At 50.0% G+C, this 22,677-nt stretch overlaps 3 protein-coding genes across 7 annotated transcripts in view; 2 read left to right on the plus strand and 1 right to left on the minus strand.

Moving 5' to 3' along the window:
* Positions 1 to 13,708, plus strand: part of PSMD11 (proteasome 26S subunit, non-ATPase 11) — a 36,204-nt gene extending 22,496 nt beyond the window's left edge. Inside the window, exons 7-14 of one of the 4 annotated variants that reach the window (XM_080677568.1) lie at positions 1,683 to 1,827; positions 2,916 to 2,976; positions 5,849 to 5,911; positions 9,688 to 9,813; positions 10,443 to 10,478; positions 10,741 to 10,792; positions 11,104 to 11,246; positions 11,357 to 12,783. In XM_080677568.1, coding sequence (XP_080533694.1) covers positions 1,683 to 1,827; positions 2,916 to 2,976; positions 5,849 to 5,911; positions 9,688 to 9,813; positions 10,443 to 10,478; positions 10,741 to 10,792; positions 11,104 to 11,246 — 626 coding nt within the window. In that variant the 3' untranslated portion in view covers positions 11,357 to 12,783. Of the gene's footprint in view, positions 1 to 1,682; positions 1,828 to 2,915; positions 2,977 to 5,848; positions 5,912 to 9,687; positions 9,814 to 10,442; positions 10,479 to 10,740; positions 10,793 to 11,103; positions 11,247 to 11,356; positions 12,784 to 13,514 lie in introns of those variants that run through there. The other 3 variants (XM_080677571.1, XM_080677569.1, XM_080677570.1) reach the window with 3 other exon arrangements.
* An 865-nt stretch (positions 13,709 to 14,573) lies between these two features.
* LOC308255173 (uncharacterized protein) lies at positions 14,574 to 17,291 on the minus strand (the record flags this gene model as incomplete). Its single annotated transcript, XM_080682195.1, has 4 exons — positions 14,574 to 14,593; positions 15,704 to 15,765; positions 15,978 to 17,059; positions 17,130 to 17,291. 3 exons carry the CDS (start codon positions 17,289 to 17,291, stop codon positions 15,717 to 15,719), a joined length of 1,293 nt encoding a protein of 430 aa, XP_080538321.1. The 3' UTR covers positions 14,574 to 14,593; positions 15,704 to 15,716.
* Positions 16,463 to 20,984, plus strand: CDK5R1 (cyclin dependent kinase 5 regulatory subunit 1). 2 transcript variants are annotated; one of them, XR_013961246.1, is made up of 3 exons: positions 16,463 to 16,880; positions 17,149 to 18,517; positions 19,442 to 20,984. XR_013961246.1 is itself a non-coding variant. In XM_080681116.1 (2 exons), the coding sequence occupies exon 2, from the start codon at positions 17,290 to 17,292 to the stop codon at positions 18,211 to 18,213; it is 924 nt and encodes a 307-aa protein (XP_080537242.1). In that variant the 5' UTR covers positions 16,463 to 16,880; positions 17,149 to 17,289; the 3' UTR covers positions 18,214 to 20,984. The 2 variants fall into 2 exon arrangements, 1 of the variants encoding a protein (XP_080537242.1); XM_080681116.1 differs by having other exon boundaries at positions 17,149 to 20,984.
* Positions 20,985 to 22,677: the final 1,693 nt, after the last annotated feature.

Below are 22,677 nucleotides of genomic sequence, written 5' to 3' on the forward strand. Positions count from 1 at the left end.
CATCTTGTCCCCTTGGCAAACTCCTATGCATCCTTCTAGATCCAGCTCAGATGTCTTCTCTATAAACCCTCTCCAGTAAGTCTTCTTTGCTTTAGACTTCCCTATGAAAGGTATATTCTTTTGTACATGTTAATGTACTAATCTTGTTTCTGTTTTGGTGACCATCTTTCCCACTGTGAGACTTAGCTCCTTGAAGACCTCATTTGTATTTATTTCCTCCATAGTAGCTATATCAGTGCTTGGCACATGGGAAGCTCTTATTAATATTTGTGTTGAATGAGTGACAGTCTAGTTCTTTTTAAACAATACACCCCACACCAACCATGATGCTCATAGTCCTAATGTGGCCCCTATTTACTAATGTGGTTGGGAAAACCATATACCATCTTGGGGTGGGGGCATATTTTACTTTTTTTTTTCCTGACTAGTCTTAGTTTGAGCCTGCTCTGTTCTCCTCTAGCTCTGCACTGGGAGGTATGGGAAAATGGAGATTTGTCTTACCTAGTTTTAGCGGGGTTAATAGTTTGTTGGATATTCTTTAGGGAGCTCTCCTTGGCTGCAGAGAAGGGTGGGTTTTCTGTGTTTAAGAATAGTAGAAGGAGGATCTGATTTCCTTCAGCCTCAGTGGGGAAGGCTTTTTGGGTAGGGTAAAGTGCTGGGGAAGTTCCCAGCTGGGGTGCCAGACACACAGGTATGTAATAGGTAGGTTAGAAGGGTGCTGAAACATTATCTTGGGGTCATATGTCAGTAGTTTCATTTTTTTACTCCAGCATGCTGAATACTCTTTACTACATGTACCTTGATTTGAAGAATGTTGGAAAGCCCTGTGGTAAACAAACGGATGGGGCTGAGGCAGAGTTAGAACTAATATGTACATAGACTCTCAGGACTTACGTGCTCCCAAGCTAAAAAGAACTAATTTTCATATTATGCCAGGTCATGGCATAGGTTGGAAATAGTAGCAGGTTCAATCAAAGTTAGGCTCATTGGGAGCAACCCAACTTCTAAGAAGTATAGAAATAGATGAATGTGATATGTCAGTCTAAATAAATACTGCTTAACTGTGTGCATTTAAGTCTATGGATTTGGCATTATGTGAAATCTATATACTGTTGCAACTCACAACTGGGCTAAAGGACATCCATAAATGAGAAATATTTCAAATGAGGATATAAGAGAATGGATTTTTTTTTCTCCCCCATGAAAGCTGCTTACATATAAAAATATTAAGCTTAGAAAAGCTATCTTAATGAAATGGTTAATATTATTAAAATCAGTCATTCGGGCAGTGCAGGGATGTTTGGGTCAACTTCCTGACTTATGAAAGTGATGTAACGGACGGTGTCCTTTTCCTAGAGGCTGCAAAAAGATAAGATGCATGCAGTAAGGGTGAGAAGCATGGAAAAGATGTTACAGTATGCAGGCTTTAGGATCTTCTTTGAGTTGGGTCTCCTTTAGAATTTATATTAGCAAGATGGCATTGAACTGGGAAGCCAAAGAAAGATATGGGTTCTAATCCCAGCTTTGCCACTAGCTGATAATGACTTTGGACAGGTCCTTTATCCTTTCCTGACCTCGGGAATAAGTAGTGGATGGGGTTGGGATATATTTCTGAGGCCCTTCCCAGCTCTGATCTTGTATGGTTCTCATGTGGTTCTTCCACCTTTCTTTTCAATGCTTAGGTATTATTCACGCAGCAGAGGAGAAGGACTGGAAAACTGCATACTCATATTTCTATGAGGCATTTGAGGGTTATGACTCCATTGATAGCCCCAAGGCCATCACCTCTCTGAAGTACATGTTGTTGTGCAAAATCATGCTCAACAGGTAGGTGCACGTTAACTCTGGGATATGAGAATTCAGATTTTTAACTAAGTTTTCTTCTGTGCCAGAGATGGCGTGGCAGGGACTGGGACAGTCATAGAAGCTGCAGCAGCTTCCTCTGGGGCTGGTGGAAGTAGATGGGAAGCCTCCTTGGAGTATCTTGCAATTATTCTGTCCAAAGAGTAATAATTGGACAGAGGGCCAGAAAATAACTTACAGATAGGGGGTAGATTTAGGGAGAGGTTTGAAAAAGGGGTCAACAGAAAATATGACAGATATTTATAAAGAATAATACATAGCCCTAACCAGTTTGGCTCAGTGGATAGAGCATCGGCCTGCGGACTGAAGGGTCCCAGGTTCGATTCCAGTCAAGGGCATGTACCTTGGTTGCAGGCACATCCCTAGTAGGGGGCGTGCAGGAGGCAGCTGATCTATGTTTCTCTCTCATCGATGTTTCTAACTCTATCCCTCTCCCTTCCTCTCTGTAAGAAATCAGTAAAATATATTTTAAAAAAAAGAATAGTACATAATTTTATCCACATTTTGGAGTAGTAAATGAGGTATTCACTGGGATTCTTTTTGGATCTTTATTTTATAAAGATATTTTTATTGATTTCAGAGGAGGGGAGAGGGAGAGAGAGATAGAAACATCAATGATGAATCATTGATTGGCTGCCTCCTGCACACTCCCTACTAGGGGTCAAGCCCACAACGGGGCATGTGTCCTGACTGGGAATCGAACCTTGACCTTCTGGGTCATAGGTCGACACACAACCACTGAGCCATGCTGGGCTGGTTTTTTGGATCTTATATTGGGATTTGACTTACACTTATTATTCTGCCTGTTGGTTTTACTACTTTTGGTCGGTTCATTGTGACTTTCTTTTTAATGCTAAAGTTTTTCTGCTCCTCACTATTGATTTTTGTCCCAGAGTGTAGGAATTCAGAGTGGCTTCTGCAATGTGAGGGGCATATGGGGTTAGGGGTGGGGCTGGTTCTCAGTAGATTTCTGAGAAAAAGAAATTTGCCTAAGCCTATACTTACAGCATAATATCCTGGAGCAATTGACCAAGTATGTTTTTTTTTTCTAGCCCAGAAGATGTCCAGGCTCTGGTGAGCGGGAAGCTTGCACTGCGGTATGCAGGGAGGCAGGTAGGGAACACCATGACTGCAGTTCTGATCTCTACTTACTCTGAGGCCAGCATATTGTGTCAGACATGATGTTTGGTGAGACTAGTGCTCTTCAAGTCTCCATTCTACATTTTTATCCCCTCTCCCCAACCCCTGTCCCTTAAGCCTATTCAGTATATTTCTTATACTGATAAATTTGTGATCTAAAAAGTCAGTGTTCTGTGCTCTTTTGGACATCAGATGGGTTGAAGAACTTGTAGGAGTGAATTTTAGCGTTTGCATTGAGTTAGGTTGCATTTAGCTTTGACCAGGAAATTTATCTGAGCCTGACTTGCAAATTTGACGTGTGCAGAATATGGAATCTTGAATTCTCCTAGTTGAAGCCCAGTAAGGCCTGGTGCACATGTGCTTTAAGAAGATCAGATTGCTTGGTGCAGAAACTAGGTTTTGATGACTCACCTGAGTGCTTCTCATATTAGCACCTTGCACTCATGTCCTGAGTTTTGGATGTGGTGCAACAAGAGTTATTTTTTCCTAAAAAATAAATTGATTTCAGAGAGGAAGGGAGAGGGAGAGATAGAAACATCAATGATGAGAGAGAATCATTCATTGATCAGCTGCCTCCTGCACACCCTCTACTGGGTATCAAACCTGCAACCGGGCATGTACCCTTATTGGGAATTGAACCGTGATCTCCTGGTTCATGGGTCGATGCTTAACCACTAAGCCACACTGGCTGGGCCAGTAGCTCTTTTTGTGGTACCTTTTGTGCCTAAATAGCTATGAGTATCACCTGTGTAAAGATGACGTCTCAGATATATTCACCATCTCTTCTTTGTACTTTGTTTAAATATCATTACTAAAGTAAAAGTAATCTTTATAGGTTCAAATGCATTTGTCTCTAAATAGGCACATTGGCTATCTCACTGTATCTTTAGAGGAATGGCCACAAGATGATTTCTTCCTTCTCCACAAGTGGCCCTGATTGGCTTTCTATCAGAAAAAGTTTCAGATCAGCGTCTAATTTCGACCAAAAGAATACTGGTTATTGCTAAAGTGAATACTGGTTATTATCTAGAAGTAGAGTTTAGGAAATGGGCTAAGAGAGATCAGGTGTCCAGAACAAGGTCAGGTAACTAACTGGTTGTGGTGGAGCCAGACTTTGAACTTGGGTTATCTTGGCTCTAAATTCTAGGCTTTTCTCATTATGACATTTCTTCTGTCTTTAGGACAAATGCTGAGAACACTTTGCACTATCTTTTAAAAAAATATTTTTATTGATTTTTAGAGGGAAGAAGGAGGCGGGGGCGATGGGGCGGGGGGGTGGGGGGAGAGAGAGAGAGACATCGATCTGCTGCCTTGGGTTGAGCCTGCAATCCGAGCATGTGCCTGGACCGGGAATTGAACTGGCCCTCCTGGTTCATAGGATGATACCCAACCAACTAAGCCACAGGGACCAGAGCCTTTGCTCTATTTTTAAAGTCTGCTGTATAAGACACACCATCCTTATTTAAGCACATAGGCTGGTACAGGAGGAGCTTCTGGTCCTGTGTACCTTGATGACAGCTTTTGAGCAGGAGTCAGACCATTCTTCTAAAGAGATTGATGTTGTAGATTTCTTGATGATCGAAGGGGACTTGATAGCTTGGGCAGGTGCCTTTTCTAACTAGGTTAGAAGGTGCCCTGAACCATTGATTGTACCTTCATCACTCTGGGGTTTTAACGTGCAGTGTAATATGTAAAATCGTGATGCCTCAACCCTAATGAATTGGTCTGCACGCTAATAAACCTAGCAGAATGAATCTTCATGAAGCACAGGTCTTATCAGGTGGGAAGGAAGGAGTCAGGGGTGTTACAGGGATAGGGAGTCTTGGAAAGAAATCAGTTCTCTGGTCATTTTCCCTTTTGTCATCTTCGGAGAATGCTGTGTCAGGGTTGTCTTTTTTTGGGGGGGGGGGGGCGGAACTTGCTGTTTTCTAGTATTTTTAATTTATTTCAGATTTCAAAGGGAAACTGGTTGGCACACAGTGGTATTCTTTTTCTTTTCCTTCCTGGATTTCTCAGGGAGTTTATTTGGGCAGACCAGGGGACAGGGAGGCCCTACATGTAAAAGGTGTTGGAGCCCTGGCTGATTTGGTTCAGTGGTTGGAGCATCGAAGGGTCTTGGGTTCGATTCCTGGTCAAGAGCACGTACCTGGGTTGCAGATTCAATCTCTGGCCCCGGTCAGGAGCATGTAGGAGGCAACCAATTGATGTGTCTCTCATGTCACTGTTTCTCTTTCTCCTCTTCCCTTCCTTCATTCCATTTTCTTTAAAAATCAATGGAAAAAATATCCTCAGGTGAGGATTAACAAAAAAATTAAAAAAAAAAGGTGTTGGGCCTTTTGGTGGTGAAATGTGCTAGTGCTGGTAATGAAGGACCCATTGGGGCAGCAGGAACTTGATCTTGGAGCTTGGTCCTGTAACTGCTTGACTGCCATGCCAGTTGGCGGCACTTGTTGGCTGAGATCTCCTCCACCTTCATGATCTGGATTGAGTGGGTGCAGGCATGGTGCCGGGCCCCCATGTCTGTCTGCGGGGAACAGGAGGGGCCAGGTGAATGTGCACTAGGGTCTGTGGGTGTTCCCCAAAATCCCATCAGGTGCCTGCTTTGGGGACCCCAGTCTCTGGCCACCATGAGTGTAGAACCTCCCAATTTACTTTGCAGGCACAGCCACAGTTCCCTCAGTGGTCTTATTGTAGCTTTTCTTGCCAGGCCTCAAGGACAGTTGTGGGCCTGGTTCTTCCCTGCAAGCAGAAGTTGTTGGGATGTAGCATACTGCTTATGAAACTTGTTTGTGGGACGTGGGTGTGCAGAACAGATCACTTTCACTATTTTTCTCTTTCTTCTTAGACAGAAGCATTAAAATGTGTGGCCCAGGCTAGCAAGAACAGGTCACTCGCAGATTTTGAGAAGGTAAGCATGGTGTTGAGTTGGTAGGGAACGGGTGGAAGAGAGGGGCATTTAAGTGCTTTTTAAGAAACATACACTATTTTAAAATAATTATCATTTCATAAGAAGTTGCAAAGATAGTACAGAATTATTTCATACTAGAGGCCTGGTGCAGAGATTTGTGCACTGGCGGGGTCCCTTGGCCTGGCCTGTGGGGATCAGTGGATCTCTGTGCCACTGCAGCCCGGCCTTACCCACCATCTCATCAGGCTCCAGCCCACTGTCCTCATCAATCCTGCACAGCACGAAGTAGTGTGCAAAGCGGTAGGCAGCTGGGGAGGAGCCCGAGCCTAGGCTGGGCGTGCTCCTGCTCATCTGGGTCCCGCTGCGCCTGTTACCGCCGCAGCTTGGGCATGCAGGGGGAGTGTCGGAGGGAGAGCCCCGGGAGCCTGCTGTCAGTGCCCTTCTGTCAGCTGAGCGGCACTCCTGCTGTGGGAGTGCACTGACCACCAGGGGGCAGCTCCTGCATTGAGTGTCTGCCTCCTGGTGGTCAGCGTGCATCATAGCTACCAGCAGGTCATCCGTTAGGTTTTTATATATATAGATACTATTAACCAGTTTTCCTCACTGGTAACATTTTAAAATATATATTTATATTGATTTCAGAGAGGAAGAGAGGGCGAGTGAGAGGAACATCAGTGATGAGAGAGAATCATTGATAGACTCCCTCCTGCACGGCCCCTACTGGGGATCGAGCCCACAACCTGGGCATGTGCCCTGACTGGGAATCGAACCTTGACCTCCAGGCTCATAGGTCGATGCTCAACCACTGAGTCACACCAGCAGGGTATTTAGTTCTTTACTTAGTACGATTTCTTTCCTTCCCTTAACACTTTATCGCACAGCTGACGCAAGCTAGGATACTGAGATCATTACTAAAGGTCAATAAATCACAGACATGAATGCCAGATATGAATGCACAGTCTAGATCCTTTTATCCCAAAGTTTAGGATGCTTGATGGAACACTTCTGTTAGGAGTTCCTTGGAAAATAAGTCTGTGAGCAGATATTTGAAACACTAGGGCTAAACCAGTGTTTAATTAGAAAGGCGCTAACTGCAGAGCTGTACTGTGCTGATTGATGTTCCTTGAAGAATTCCAAGAGCTAGCTCTGGAATTCATCATTTCCTATTACTTAACCTGAGAGTTCTTTTTTTCCCCATGGAGACCCTATTTGTTCTGTGGATATACATGTTGAGAACTAGTGTGTGTAGTGAATTTGGCCCGCTGCCACTGAAACTGAGCCACTCTTGGGGCTTACATGATTTGAGCTTTCAGACAAAGATGGTGCCTGGGGTGGCTCCATCTTTTAATTTTTTTTTTTTTTAAACCTTCAATTCTTTTTTTTAAAAAAATTTAATAAATCTTTATTGTTCAGATTATTACAATTGTTCCTCTTTTTTCCCCCCATAGCTCCCCTCCACCCGGTTCCCATCCCACCCTCTGCCCTTACCTCCCCCGCCACTGTCCTCATCCATAGTTGTACAATTTTTGTCCAGTCTCTTCCCGCACCCCCTACACTTCTTCCCCCACCCCCGAGAACTGTCAGTCCACTCCCATTATATGCCCCTGATTCTATTATATTCACCAGTTTATTCTGTTCATCAGATTTTTTATTCACTTGATTTTTAGATTCACTTGTTGATAGACATGTATTTGTTGTTCATAATTTTTATCTTTACCTTTTTCTTCTTCTTCCTCTTCTTAAAGAATACCTTTCAGCATTTCATATAATACTGGTTTGGTGGTGATGAACTCCTTTAGCTTTTTCTTATCTGTGAAGCTCTTTATCTGACCTTCCATTCTGAATAATAGCTTTGCTGGGTAGAGTAATCTTGATTGTAGGTTCTTGCTATTCATCACTTTGAATATTTCTTGCCACTCCCATCTGGCCTGCATAGTTTCTGTTGAGAAATCAGCTGACAATCGTATGGGTGCTCCCTTGTAGGTAATTAACTGTTTTTCTCTTGCTGCTTTTAATATTCTCTCTTTGTCTTTTGCTCTTGGCATTTTAATTATGATGTGTCTTGGTGTGGTCCTCTTTGGATTCCTTTTGTTTGGGGTTCTGTGCACTTCTTGGACTTGTAAGTCTATTTCTTTCACCAGGTGGGGGAAGTTTTCAGTCATTATTTCTTCAAATAGGTTTTCAGTATCTTGCTCTCTCTCTTCTTCTGGCACCCCCATAATTCTGATGTTGGTACGCTTGAGGTTGTCCCAGAGGCTCCTTACACTGTCTTCAAATTTTTGGATTCTTTTTTTTTTTTCCGGCTGAGTGTTTTTTGCTTCTTTGTATTTCAAATCTTGACTTGATTCTTGTGATCCTCTAGTCTGCTATTAGGTCTCTGTATAATATTTTTTATTTTAGTCAGTGTGTTTTTAATTTCTAGTTGGTCCTTTTTCATATCCTCGAGGGTCTCGCTAAATTTATTGGTCTTTTTTAGGAAATTCTTGAAAAACCTTATAACCATGGTTTTGAACTCTATATCCAGTTGTTTGCTTTCCTCCATTTCTTTCATTTGTGATGTTTCTTTGTCTCCGCATTTTCGCTGCTTCCCTGAGTTGGTAGAGTAGCTTTGTGTGCTAGGTGTCCTATAGGGCCCAGTGGCTCAGCCTCCCAGTTACCTGAGGTGGACACTCTTGGTGCACCCCTTTGTGGACTGTGTGTACAGCCTTGTTGTAGTTAAGCCTTGATTGTTGTTGGTATCACTGGGAGGAATTGACCTCCAGGCCAGTTGGCTGTGAGGATCAGCTGTGTCTGTGATGGGAGAACTTCTGTGCTGGAGACACCCTTATGACACAAGACTTGCAAAATTGCAAAAGCCTCTGTGCTCAGCTTGGATGGGGCAGAGTCTCAGGGCGGATCAGACAGCCTTGGCTTCCCGTCAGCCCTGCCCTATGAGGACCCTGGGTCTCAGTGTCCCCCGGTAATCGCTGCAAGCACCTCTGAGAGAAAGCCGCCCTCAAGTTTCGCCCGCTGCCAGACAGTCCAGTTTCTCCCCGAATGAGTCTGGGTTCCCAGAAACTCGCCCAGAACTGGAGTTCAGCTCAGTCGGGAGCTTCTGTCTCCCTCCTGCTTTAGAAAGCCAGCCGCGCACTCAGCCGCACGTGCACTCAGCAGTCAGTCCTCTCTGCGTGTGTGCGCCTCCGGACCTCTGCCTTCCGCAGCTCCCCTTAGTCTCAGTGTGCTTTCTCTTTTCCTGACAGTACAGATTCCCCCCGAATGAGTCTGGTTTCCCAGAGTCTTGCCCGGGACTGGAGTTCAGCGCAGTTGGGAGCTTCCGTCTCCCTCCCGCTTTAGAAAGCCAGCCGCGCACTCAGCCACCCGTGCACTCAGCCGCCTGTGCACTTAGCCACCCGTCCTTTCCGCGCGCGCATGTCTCCGTACCTCAGCCTTTTGCAGCTCCTCTGAGTCTCAATGTGCTTTCCTCTTTCCTTCTAGTTGTAGAATTTCTACTCAGCCAGCTTTCCTGTGGTTCTGGATGGTGTCCGTTTTGTCTTTTAGTTGTAGTTTTGATATTGTTGTGCGAGGCAGCAGTTTAGGTGTTTACCTATCTTGGTTTCTCCTCTAATCCTTTAATTCTTGATGTTCCTTTTCTTCTGCCTTCTGCCATAATTGTTCTTTCATCTCCCCCAGTCCTCCAGAACTGCAGTCAACCATGCAATTGCAAGGGCCAGCATACTACTTAGGAAGCTAGGCATAGTGTGAATTTCAAGTTCAACTCTGTGCCAATCTTTTGGCAGGCCCTGACAGATTACCGGGCAGAGCTCCGGGATGACCCAATCATCAACACCCACTTGGCCAAGTTGTATGATAACTTACTGGAACAGAATCTGATCCGAGTCATTGAGCCTTTTTCCCGAGTACAGGTAAGAACCCTCCTGGGGACTCGAGCCCCTCTCTGGCTAGGCAATCCCATTGCAGCCCCTCCTTCCCCACACCTGTCCACAATAGGAACTCACTTCAAGGATGTGCCTGGTAGGCAGAGACCACCAAGAGATTGGGATTCTTTTTTAAGAAATTGTGTTTATTGATTTTTGAGAAAGAGAGAAAAGCATCTACTTGTTCCACTTATTTATGCATTCATTGGTTCATTCTTTTATGTGCCCTGACCGGGGATTGAACCTGCAACCTTGGCATATTGGGATGACACTGTAACCAACTGAGCAACCTGGCCAGGGCCTGGGACTCTGGATGGAACAAGAATCCAGGAGAGGGATGCTGAGGGCAGAGGCTGTTGAGATTGCCGCTGCCTGTATTCAGTGCAGTCTCCTTCCTTCTGTAGTGAGCACCATGTGGTGAATGTTTTCTGAGGGTGTGGGATAGGAGTGTGTTTATTGTCTGTGTGATGAAGGCAGATGGACAGAGCACAGGAGACCTAAGCGTGGTCAAAGGGAATTTGGCCCTATGGACACTCAGCAACCCCCCACCCCCATCCCCTATATGAGAGGCAGAGGTAAAACTTTCAGTGTTGGTGTCTCTCTCCCTTTCCTTTTAGATTGAACACATATCTAGCCTCATCAAACTCTCCAAGGTAAGGAGTCCTGAGCTTGTCTTGGGGGTAGGGATGGGGAAAGGGGTTTGTGGGGGGCTGGCATTACACTCAGTGGGCCTTGTTGGAAGGCTCCCAAGCTCCTCAGTGAGGCATGGGGACCATGGGCTCAGAGCTGGAGTTGCCTTGTTGCTGTTTTGTCTTCAGTCCATCTGCCCTAAGTTCCTTTTATACAAGGCTTTCATGTCGGTGTGATCTCTGACTAGTGGAAATTGATTCCTTTAATCAAGTGCTTTGATTTTAGGCCGATGTGGAAAGGAAATTATCACAGATGATTCTTGACAAGAAATTTCATGGTGAGTAACACTCATATAAGGCAGGTGGGCTGGTGGTGGGGATGAAATGGTTGAAGAGGCATCATGTTCTTGTTTATCTTGAAAGAAGATAATTTCATTATTTTACCTGGTAGTTCCCTGGGATCCTTGCCCCTCATCCTCCTGGGGTGAGAGTGTATAGTAAACATGTATAAATGGAACAGGGAGATGGGTTCTGCTTCCTGTCCTTTCTGGAGAAATGAGGCAGCTGGGGAGTGGGTGTGTCTGAAATGCTCTTGTATCTAATCCTATCTCTTACATCTCTTACATGGTTGCCCTTGTGTTTCCTGCAGGGATCTTGGACCAGGGGGAGGGTGTTTTGATTATTTTCGATGAACCCCCAGTAGATAAAACTTATGAAGCTGCTCTGGAAACAATTCAGAACATGAGTAAAGTAGTGGATTCTCTCTACAACAAAGCCAAGAAACTGACATAGGTGAGTGCTGGCTCCAGGACCGGCCGGCAGCTCTGTCCTCTGCCTGTCGAGACTGAAAGCCTGCGGTGGCTCTTGGCCCCGAATTGACACTGCTCTGTCTTCTCTTACAGAGTTGGATCTGTAGCGGTCCTTTGGCGAGTGTGTGTGGCGGGAGAGTGAAACCTTTGGGGAAAATGCTAGGAGATTCTTTTTTCTTTTTGTTCTACTTTTCGCTCGGAAAGTTTTTAAATCCTCATTTGGTGCATCTGTATTCCAGCCGATAGGTGTGCCAGTTTTCATGTAATCTTTACTGGCCCAACTTGGGAGTGGGGACATTGCTTACAAAAAAAAAAGAAAAAGAAAAAAAAGATTATTCTAAATAAAAGGAAAAGGCTTACACTACCTAAAGCTGTGCTCTCTGCCTCCTGGGAGAGGGCTGCCAAGCCAGGCGCTCCGCCAGCCACCGGGCTCCCAATCCACCCGCTGGCGGCACCTCTCCTCTTCAGAATTGGGTGTTTGCCTGACCATCAAAGCAATGACTTTTTATTCTGTTTGTACTGAACCAAAACAAACAACTGTGTATAGACTGCTATTTTCTTTTTTATTTGAAATGAGGCATTTTGGTGTTCTTTCCCCTGTCATACGGCTGTCCACCCACCTTCCCTCCACAAAGGCTCCAGCAGACTGGCTGAAGGTCCCGCCACCGCCCCAGCAGCAGCAGCAGCTCCGCTCGGACCTGGGAAGGACAGGGGACGAGGCCAGGAGCTAGTGTCCACCACGGCCACACAGGAGCATGTGGGCCCTCGCGGGGCCTGCTGTGCATGTGGCTCTTTTTAACACAGTAAACTAGATTAGACGTCAGTGTTTTAATTGCCCCTCTCCTCTGCTCTTTCTCTTCCTTCTCTCTCCCCTTTCTCAGCCAGGAGACCATCACGTGTCTCTTCTTCCTCCTTCCCCCTCAGGAAGGCGGGCTGTCCGACGTCCATTAGCTTCTCTCCCTGTCCCACTCCTCTCCTGCTGGCCGATGGATGTATTCCGTTTTAAAACAGTGAACATCGGAAATGAGACTGTGGGGTGTGTTTATTTTTATTTTTGTTGTTGTGTTTTCGAGCAATCTCACATCCCCTTCCCAGGGATCCTCTTTCCTTTCTTCTTAGACCTGGAAGGGGGGAGGTGAGCCTGTGTACCGCATGCTTTGTCTGTGGCGAGGTCACACAGTGGATGCCACTGGCAGGTGAGCTTCGCGCCTCTGGGTGCTCAGCTCCCTCTTCCTCCTCAGCTCTTGTCTTCTCCCTTCCTCTCCCTCCTGCTTCCTTCCTGCTGGCCTCTTTTTGTCTTTCTTTCCCTTTCTCAGATGATCCTTCCAGGTTTTCGTAATAAATTTATATTTTGTAAAAGGATTTTGTTGTACCAGGTTTTGCATCCTCACTGAATCTGACTGGCTCTTATTTTCCTCTCCAAAATCAGGTTTTTATTCTCAACATCTCTCCCCATCATGTCCAGTCACTGTTTTGGTTTTGGCACCATCAATATCAAATGTACAAACGGTTCTTGCTAACCAACACCAGGTATATCTGATGTTCAGATGAGTTCCAATAAAAACAATTTTTTTTTCAAAAGTGTCTTTTCTTGAGTGCTGGAGGGCTTCCGGTGAATTGAGTCAGCTCTGTGGAGCCCTCTAGCCTGGCCACAGGTGCACTCTCTCATCTGCTTCCTGGGAGACCTGTAGACGTGGGTGCTGCACTGAGGGGTCTGGGTAAGAGAGTTGGTCTGTGAGGCCTGAAATGGGGAACGGTGCTCAGGTATCTGTTTTTCCAAGGCACCGTGGACACGGGGTTTGGGTGAATATATGTAATATCCTCCGAGCCTACTTCCTCTGCATGATGCGGATGGCGTTTCCGTGGTGGGTAACTGTGGTTTGAGGGTTCTATGAAGTCATGGAAATGCAAGTGCCTGGAGAGGCCTGACACTTGTTGTGGTTTCGTTTCCATTTGGAATTTTCAAGAGCGGTGATTGCCTCACACACCTCAGACCAGGGGATGGTCCTGAGGGCTCGGGCCCCTGGGAGGGAGGGGAGCTCTAGCTGCCAACTCTGCTTCCATGTGAGCAATTGCTATTCTCAGTTTTCAGTGTTGTGTCTCTAGTTTTACTTGCAGGAAGAGTTTTGCTTCAATAAAGAACTTTAAAAAGAGATTCCAAAGGTATCTTCAGAGCTGGAGCATAGGGGAGGGTTTCCCACATCTCGGGCAGCCCCGACTGGCAGTGGCCTGTCCTCTGCCCCTTTTGCAGGTCGCTTCAAGGAGAACCACGTGCCACGTGGCTGTCGAGCTCCTGAAACGGGGCTAGTTTGCGATGCACTGCACATGTAAACCCAAGCCTGGCTTTGAAGACGTAGCATGAAAAGAATGTAAAATAGCTCAACCTTTTTATATGTTGGAATATTTTGAGCATTATTGGGTAAATAAAATATATTATTAAAATTCACCCGTTTCTTTTTACTCTTTTATTAATATGGCTACTAGAAAATGACCTATGTGGCTTGCATTTGTGGCTCGTGTTACATTTTTGTGTGGACAGTGCTGCTCTAGACTCAGCACTGCTTCCCATCCAGGCTCAAATAAGCTGCGTCTCGGCACAGCTGAGTGGGTGGCCTGGGCCCGCTCACTCACCTGGGACCCTTTCTGGCACCAGCCTTCCTGGTGCCAGGGCTTGCTTGTGTGAATGAGATCTGATGGTGTTGGGAGCAAAGGCTGAGTGAGGCCTGACTCCAGCAGACCACTGCTGGTTATGTAACCTGTGCTGCCCAGAAGGGCCACTAGGGGCTGCTCTGAGATCCCTGGAAGAACAAAGCAGACTTCCTCACGGTTAGCTGTCTTTATTTGGAACCTCTTCTGGAAACCAGGAGGCTAGGTCCTTGGCCTCCCTAGGGGTGATATGAGAAAGGGGCATGTAGAAGGCAGGGACTCCCCTGTGATACACGGGCAGCCCAGCTCAGCGGTGCAGATGATAAGCAGGCTGGCCCTGCTGGCAGGGCAGCTAGAGATAGGCTATAGGATAAATGGGCTGATTGATGGGGGTGGGATTTGGAGATCTTCCCTGCAGTTCTTTGGAAGAAAACAGCTCTGCATCATTCAGCTGGGTCTGCCTCCCGGGTCCTTGATTCTGCCATTTCTGGCAGATTACTGTCCTTTCTTCCTTACCTCGCGATTGGAGCGGTGATGGAAGCTGGATGGTGGTGGTGGGTTGAGTGAGCAGAGGAGCGGTGTGCCTTGAGAGGCAGAGCTTGACTGGACGGGTTCCGGACAGCCTCTTCCCTCAGTCACAACAGCAGGTGGGCTGGCGACACTACCCCATTCATGCTGTGCCTGCTGCAAATATGACTTTGTCTTTGACAAGTGTGAGGAGGCTGGGGTCATACTGCCAAGGGCTCTTTTTGAAGGTGCTGGGGAAGGCTGGCTGGACAAAGGCAAAAGGACAGAGTGTGGCCAGGCTGAAAACGGTCCAGGCAAATGCATGCTTCCTTGGTTTGGAAAAGGGAGTGTGATGAAGTGGAGCTCGGTACTGCTGCCATTAATTGGAATTGCTAGAATTAAATTTGTAGAGACAGGTAACAGGGTGGATCCTGATGGGTCTAAGGGGTGGGTTACAGCCTTGTAATTCTGGCATATTTTGGGAAATGAGAACCACTTAACCTTTGCTTAACACCAGAATCTGAAGGGGACCTGAAATATAGAAAAGGCAATGTGGACATGGGCCACCTTGGGAGCTGGGCTTCTTCCTGAGGGTGGAGATGACAAGGCTGGGTCCAGCTTTGTGTGAGTCATTGGGGAGAGTCAGTGCGCCAGAGGACCGGAAGCTTAAGTCTTAGAGCTTCTGACTATAGAAAAGGGTTGAAGAGACTTCCATTTGAAAAGCAGGTGGGAGTTGTACACTGGAACATTCAGAGGGAGGGGCACATTGAGCTAAGGGCCTGCCTTCAGACTAAGCTAAGCTGACAGCTTCTGTGGATGTTTCTGAAGGGCTGTGGAAGAAGTAGCCCGCGGCACAGAGCAAGGCATTTTCTACTGTAGAGTCATCATGCTCCGTAAGCATTCAATTGCCACTATTGATAGAGAGGTCTCTGGGTAGCACATAAGCAAAGTCCAGTACTTTCTGATCTGGCATTGTTCTAAATGATACCAGATTTCTGTTCTGCTTAAGGCAGTTGTTAGAGCTGGCACAGGTTGACAGCCTGGTGTGCTGGAGTGGGCTGGGTGTCAGGGAATTGGATATCCTCTTTCCTGTATGGCCACTTCCTCATCACTGGGTCCAGAGGTGGTAATTTGAAGTAAGATATGTTTCCCAGGTTTGTGGTAAAATCTAAATCAATCTCCAGAACCAAACTATAAGAGTAACAAAGGAAGGATCTGGATTCTTGCCTGTGAAGGTAACAGTTCTTATTAGAACCAGAATTTCATTCAGAATTAAAGTTTTTTTACCTGCACCAAATCTTCAAATTATGATCAGAGGCTGGTTGGAGAAGTAGCTGCTTCTGTTATTACTGTAAGAGATAAGGGGGCGGGAAATTTCGAGGTCACATATGTGATGGGCTTAGTATTGGCTCATCTTTGGGGCAAGGACCAAGCCAGCGGCCTCAGGGACCTGTCACAGGTGTGGTGTGGAATAGCCAGTCGCTGTTTGTGGAACAGCCCGGAGCTGCCTACACCTCTTTAGCCTGGATTTCTAAGACCCGCCCGGGCCGTGAGCATTTACCTGGGATGACTGAACGGAGGTCCTGAAGGGGAAGGAAATAAAAACAATGGGGCAGTCCACTTGGGATGCGCGTGGCACTCAGGTGGCCTCTGCCAAGGCTTCGCGTTCCTCCCACATTTTTTCCGGGGAAAGAGGATGTTAAATGAAAGGAGGGAGCTCGGGGCCCCGGCCTCCGTGGATGGCTTCTCGTGCGGCTTGGGTGGCAGCCTCAGCCAGGGCAGGCCCCGAGTCGCCAGGGCGGAGATGAGGCGGAGAGCGTCCCCAAGGCCCGCAGCTGCCGGCGCCGCGGCGGGAACAAAGGCAGCACGTGTCTGGGCGGCGCGGCGGGCGGGGTCCGTCCTCGCCCCACCCCGCTCCGCCCCGCCCCGTCGTTCCCAAGGCCCGAGCTCGGGTGCGCGGGGCGCCCGGGACTCAGGCGGGCTGCTGCTGCTGCTGCTGCTGCTGCTGCTGCTAGAACGGCAGCGCGGAGCGGGCGGAGAGCTGTGCGGGAGGGGACGCTCCAGGGCGGGCGGTGCCGGCACTGCGAGTCCCGCCGCCGCCCGAGTCCGGGTCCTCGCTGGGCGCGGTGAATAGAGGCGCCTCGGGTTCGCGGCCGCGGCCCCGCCGGCCCTGCGCACAGCTCGTGCTGAAGACGGCGGCGGCCCCGGCTCCCGGGCAACACCAGGCCCGACCGCGCCGGCGCGTGAGCCGCGCGCTCTCGAGAGGGAGACCGCGGAGGTGCGCGCCGGGGCGGGAGCGCGGCGGCGGCGAGCGAGGGCGGGGCCGCGCGGCTGCAGAACCTTGGACAGTAGCTCCGGAGCCGCCGCCGCTGAGCGCGAGCCCCTCCGAGCCCCGCCGAGCGTAGCGCCGGGACCGCGGCGCGCAGTGCGGAGGGCGCGGAGCGCAGGAGCCGCCGCCTGCCGGGTAAGCCTGCGCCTCTGCCCAGGGAGCCTGGGCCGGGGTCGGGGCTGCGCGCGGGGTCGAGGCGGGGGTCCCCTCCCGCGGCATCTGGAGCGCAGCGGCCGCGGCGGGCGGGGTGCCGCAGTGGAGGCGGCCGGGCTGCGGCGCGGGGCGCGGGCGGGGCCGTGGAGCCCCGGGAGGCTCTGGTGGAGCCGGGGGTCGGGTCCGCGGGAACCGCGAGGCAGGGGCGGAGGAGCGCCTGGTGCTGAGAACCATCTTGTTTTCCACGCAGATCCGAAGGGCAGCACGCGCCCCCGGGAGCGCCCCCGCCTCCTCCCCGGGGCCGCCGCGGGCTCGGTGAGCTGTTTTTCCCCGCGGGCCGGCAGTCTGGGCGCGCAGGGGCGTGGGCCCCCGCCCGGCGCGCAGCGGCACCATGGGCACCGTGCTGTCCCTGTCCCCCAGCTACCGCAAGGCCACGCTGTTTGAGGATGGCGCGGCCACGGTGGGCCACTACACGGCCGTGCAGAATAGCAAGAACGCCAAGGACAAGAACCTGAAGCGGCACTCCATCATCTCCGTGCTGCCCTGGAAGAGGATCGTAGCTGTGTCGGCCAAGAAGAAGAACTCCAAGAAGGTGCAGCCCAACGGCAACTACCAGAACAACATCACGCACCTCAACAATGAGAACCTGAAGAAGTCGCTGTCGTGTGCCAACCTGTCCACGTTCGCCCAGCCCCCACCGGCCCAGCCGCCTGCCCCCCCTGCCAGCCAGCTCTCGGGCTCCCAGACCGGGGTCTCCTCCTCGGTCAAGAAGGCCCCGCACCCTGCCATCACCTCTGCAGGGACACCCAAACGGGTCATCGTCCAGGCGTCCACCAGTGAGCTGCTGCGCTGCCTGGGCGAGTTTCTGTGCCGCCGGTGCTACCGCCTGAAGCACCTGTCCCCCACGGACCCCGTGCTCTGGCTGCGCAGCGTGGACCGCTCGCTGCTCCTGCAGGGCTGGCAGGACCAGGGCTTCATCACGCCGGCCAACGTGGTTTTCCTCTACATGCTCTGCAGGGACGTGATCTCCTCCGAGGTGGGCTCTGACCACGAGCTCCAGGCCGTGCTGCTCACCTGCCTGTACCTCTCCTATTCCTACATGGGCAACGAGATCTCCTACCCGCTCAAGCCCTTCCTGGTGGAGAGCTGCAAGGAGGCCTTTTGGGACCGCTGCCTCTCCGTCATCAACCTTATGAGCTCCAAGATGCTGCAGATCAACGCAGACCCGCACTACTTCACACAGGTGTTCTCTGACCTGAAGAATGAGAGTGGCCAGGAGGACAAGAAACGGCTCCTCCTAGGGCTGGATCGGTGAGCCTCGTAGCATGCATCGTGGCTCAAGGATTCAATTCATTTTTTAAAATTTATTATTAAACAAGTCAGATTTTATGTACAGTATGAGTCTAGCAAAGCCACCAAGGGCCAATCTCGGCCCACCTTCGGCCCTGCCAGGGGTTTTCTTCAGCTCTGCCAAGAACTCTGGGCGCTTTTGAACTCCTGGACCTTGTGCAAAACCTAGAAGATGTATTCAGAGCCACCCAGGTCCCCGACCTTGAACTTTGGGGGATTCAAAGGACTGACTTGCCTCTGTCGCCTGCACCCTTGCTGGACCAGGGCAGGTGAGGCTGTCAGTCGCTCCCTGCGCGGGAGCTGGAGAGGGGCCTCTGGCCAGTTGATCCAGGGAGGATTTGGCGCCTCTAGTTGGGGGGCCCTTTTCCGGCTCCTGTTTTGGGTGGTCCATTCTCCCAGAGGCTCCTGGAGCAGCCATTCTGACTGAGCCGCATGTGGGGTTGCGAGGCAAGCTATGCCTCTTCAATCTAGGAGAAGCCAGCCTGGTGCAAAGGTTGTGTCCTGTTGTTGGGCCGTGCACAACCCTCGTTTGCTCTTTTTTCTTTTTTAGGGAGAAGGGCTTTCCTTTAGTGGAGACACGGAACTTGCTCCTCAGTCCCCTTGTCCCCTGCTCCCCACCATGTTGGCAGTATTGGTTAATGAGCTGGTTTGACTCATGAAATTCTTTTATTTTGGGTCCCAGCTAAAGAGGTGGGGTGAAGCTGGGGACACTCCTTTCCTGGGTGAGTGTTTCACTTGGGTAATGCAGCTTAGTCACCCCGTGGTGAAGGCCAGGACAGCTGCAGGTGCCCATGACCACCCGCCTGCCTCTGGGCAGGTGGTATGCTAGGCCTGAGACCAAGCCAGAGCCCACCTAAGGCCTGAGGCCTCTTCTTGCTGGTGCACATGCTATTTTGCAGAGCTGGGGCGTGGGGCTGGTAATGATGTACTCCCACCCCCCACTCGTACCCCTTTTCAGTTAAAGCTGTTTCCAAACAGTTAGGTTTCTTCTGAAGACGAAGCCTTGCCCTGCAAGGCCCAGGGAGACAGCTGGATCTCAGAGACAATTACAGGCCGGGGTAGGACTCCTGGTTGCTTTGTGAGCCTGCTGATTCTACAACTGATCATTTGCAGCTGCTGGTTTTGGTTTCCACTTTAGTGGCTGTAAAAACACATGATATGTACTTAATCCATTTTCTTTCTAATTCTCCCAGATTGGTGGCTTGGGATTGGGAGAGGACCAAGAGAAGGGACCGAGTCTTCCTCCATGGCCCATCACCCTGGCTTTGGGGAACAAAGAGCAGTGTGAAGGCTCCAGAGAATTCGCTCTTTCCAGCCCCCCAGGGCGTGTGGAATGGGGGGGTGGGTGGGGAGGCCGAGGCTCATGTTACATAGGATGAGGTCCCAGGTGGCTGCCATCTCAGCACAAGCACTACTGAAAATCACGTTAAAAAGAGCAAGCTGTGAAATTGAGGTCCGGCCTTAAGAGCCTGCAGCCCGAGGCAAGCCCGCGTGTGGGGAAGAGGGCCTGCCCGTGGGGGAGAGCATTTGCCCCAGCTGCGCCTCGAGGCCCACGCCGAGCCAAGCCGTTCCGGGGCCACCAGAGAAGCTGATGCCGCAGGGCTGGGAGGAGCCCGTGGCTGCTGGCACAGACTTCACTGCAGCGCTTCTTTCTTCTCTGCTGGAGTTGTCACCGGCCTGTCTGTTCAGATCCTGCCGCCACATGTGACCTGAGGTAGGAGGCCCTAGAGGGCAGCGGGCCCTGGTGGCGTGGAAGAGGGTGGTTCGATGCCGCGTCTCAAGAAGGAGGGGCCCGTGTTTGCAGTCACTTGTTCGGCTGGCTGAACCTGGCCTGAAACTGTGCTAAGTCACATCCACAGGATTCCAGTTTTGTGTGTTTCCTTCTCTTTCTCCATATTTATTTTTTTATGTTCTGGAGGAGGTGCGGAGTTCAGGAGTGGTTGGGGACTAAGGACATAACTCTAGTTCCATCAATGTGAAAGCCTGGCGCGTCCTCCTCCCTCTCCTTGCACTGGTCATCAGTATTGTGTAAAGGAACTGACACACTTGAGTGTGCAAGCAATGAACCCGTTTGACATGCTGACATGCTGCTATGAAGACTACTTTTAGAACAACATAAAAAAAAAACACAGAAAAAAAACTAACCGACAAAAAAGACAACCACCACCACCACCCCTTTATTCTTTCATTGTTGCTTTTACAGTGATATTGTGCATGCTGACCAGGAGCATTTTGTGTCTTAAGAAAAATAATCTTAGAACAGATGGCTGTGAAATTTACACCCGTGCACAGAACAAGTCACAGGAATAATCGTTCAGGATTTGGTTTTTCTCTTTCTTGTAAAGCTGAAGGGTTGATATATTCTTTCCATGCAGTTATTAGGAGTTAGTTGCGTTCCAACAGTTGTTAAACTTGCAATGAAAAGAAAATGCCATTTTTTTCACTCGGAATCTTTTCATAGCTGTATATTTGAAACTGCTAATTACACAACGTGCGATGTATGTTGGTTTTTTAGTGCAATTTCTTCTGTAGCTATTCTTTGACCAAACTGTGGGTATTGTTAATATTAATTTATATTTGTCTCATTTTGTATGTATGTGTAGTGTGTTTGTAAGTATGTGTGGTTTATAATCTGACAAGGTCACGAAGCTCAGTTTGGCTGTAATTTAATTCCCCTTCCCTTATTTTTATTTATTTTTGTACCGTGCTGATTAAATAAAATGCACTGACCATCCATTACATAGACCTCTTTCGTGGGCACATCACTCATGAGCAGGCCAGGCGACTTTTTATAAACGATTCCTGCACTCTGAATATAATTGGATTTGTGTTATGGGGGAGGGGCGGGGCGGTGGAAGAAGGGAGGGGCCGGGTTAGGGGAGAGCGCTTAACAAGCAGAGCACGTGGATGGTAAGGTGATTAAGAAGCACAGGTTAAGTCAACTCTGGTGTAGCTGCTGAGCGGGGCAGGAGTGGCTCCCTTGGCTTGATCAGGCCCAGGCATGGCCTGGTGACCGCTGGCTGAGTGGTCCTGCAGGGACCCAGTTGTGGAGCTTGGCTCCAAGGCTGTGGCCCCATGTGGTGTGGGCCTGGCTCTGTTCAGCACCCACTGCCCAGAAGCACCCAGGCCAGCAGGAGGAGTGGTGTCCATGTGGCCCCGGCTTGGGGCTTCCAATAAGCCCGAAATGGTGCAAGGGTGAGTCCCCTCTGGTTGGACAGGCATACCTCAGAGGTACTGTGGTTCGGTCCCAGGCACCATAAATCAAGGGAGCATTGCAATAAAGCGAACAGTCATCTTTTTGCTGGTGGAGGGTCTTGCCTTCAGTTTGTTAAAAATGCAGCATCTGTGAGCACGATAAAGCAAGCTCAATAAAATGAGGTATGCCTGTGTTGCCAGATGCAATAAAATGAGGTATGCCTGTGTTGCCAGTGGTCTCTGTCCACTCATGCTCCCAGCCCAAGCCTCGGGGACTAGGTGTGGGCCCCGTCCTATCCAGGCCCAGTGCCTGTGGTTTGCAGCTGCCCCTGGGCACCGAAGGCTGTTCTGCTCAGGTTGCAACTTGAGGGGCTCTCAGCCTCGCAGCGAGGGCCACTGGCTTTCCCGAGTGCATCCCCTGGTCCGCACTGCATGTTCTCTTCTGTGATGACTGGGTGGCCTCGTGTGGCTGCAGGGCCCATGGGTATTAGGGCCTGCAGCTGCCCCCACCCTGAGAAGTCCTGGTTTCTCTCACTCACCTGTCATCCTGCCACCCCCAGCCAGCCAGCCTCGGATCCCTCCCCAGGCTGCAGCCTTAAGAACCTGAGCCTTTCCTTCGTCAATGCATGCTTCAGTTTCAGTAAACGTGGAAGCATTGAACTTGGAGTTAGCCATCAGGCCTCAAAATGGCGCAAGAATTTTGTGCACTGGGGGTGGGGGGACGTTCCTCAGCCTGGCCTGCACCCTCTCCAATCTGGGACCCCTCGAAGGATGTCCTACTGCTGGTTTGCAGGGATTGGGCCTAAACCGGCAGTCGGACATCCCTCTCACAATCTGGGACTGCTGGCTCCAGCTGCTCACCTGCCTGCCTGCCTCCCTGCCTGATTGCCCCTAACCACTCTGCCTGCTGGCCTGCTCGCCCCCAACTGCCATCCCTGCTGGCCTGCTCGCCCCCAACTGCCACCCCTGCTGGCCTGCTTGCCCTCAACTGCCCCCCCCTGCTGGCCTGCTCACCCCAACTCCCCCCCTCCCCCCGCTGGCCTGCTCACTCCAAACTGTCCCCCCCCCTGCTGTCCTGATCACCTCCAACTGACCCCCACTGACGGCCTGCTCACCCCCAACTGGCCCCTCTGCTGGTCTGCTTACCCCCAAAGGCCCCTGCTGTCCCATCCTGGCCTGATCACCCCCCGGCGACGCAAGGTCCCAGCCCCTCCTTTTTTTCTTTTCTTTTTTT

Source organism: Plecotus auritus (assembly GCF_963455305.1).
Source record: "Plecotus auritus genome assembly, chromosome: 7".
NCBI classification, from domain to species: Eukaryota; Metazoa; Chordata; class Mammalia; order Chiroptera; family Vespertilionidae; genus Plecotus; species Plecotus auritus.

Coding starts and splice junctions, on each gene's coding strand:
- CDK5R1 (XM_080681116.1), top strand. CDS start 17,290: ATGGGCACCGTGCTGTCCCTGTCCCCCAGCTACCGCAAGGCCACGCTG.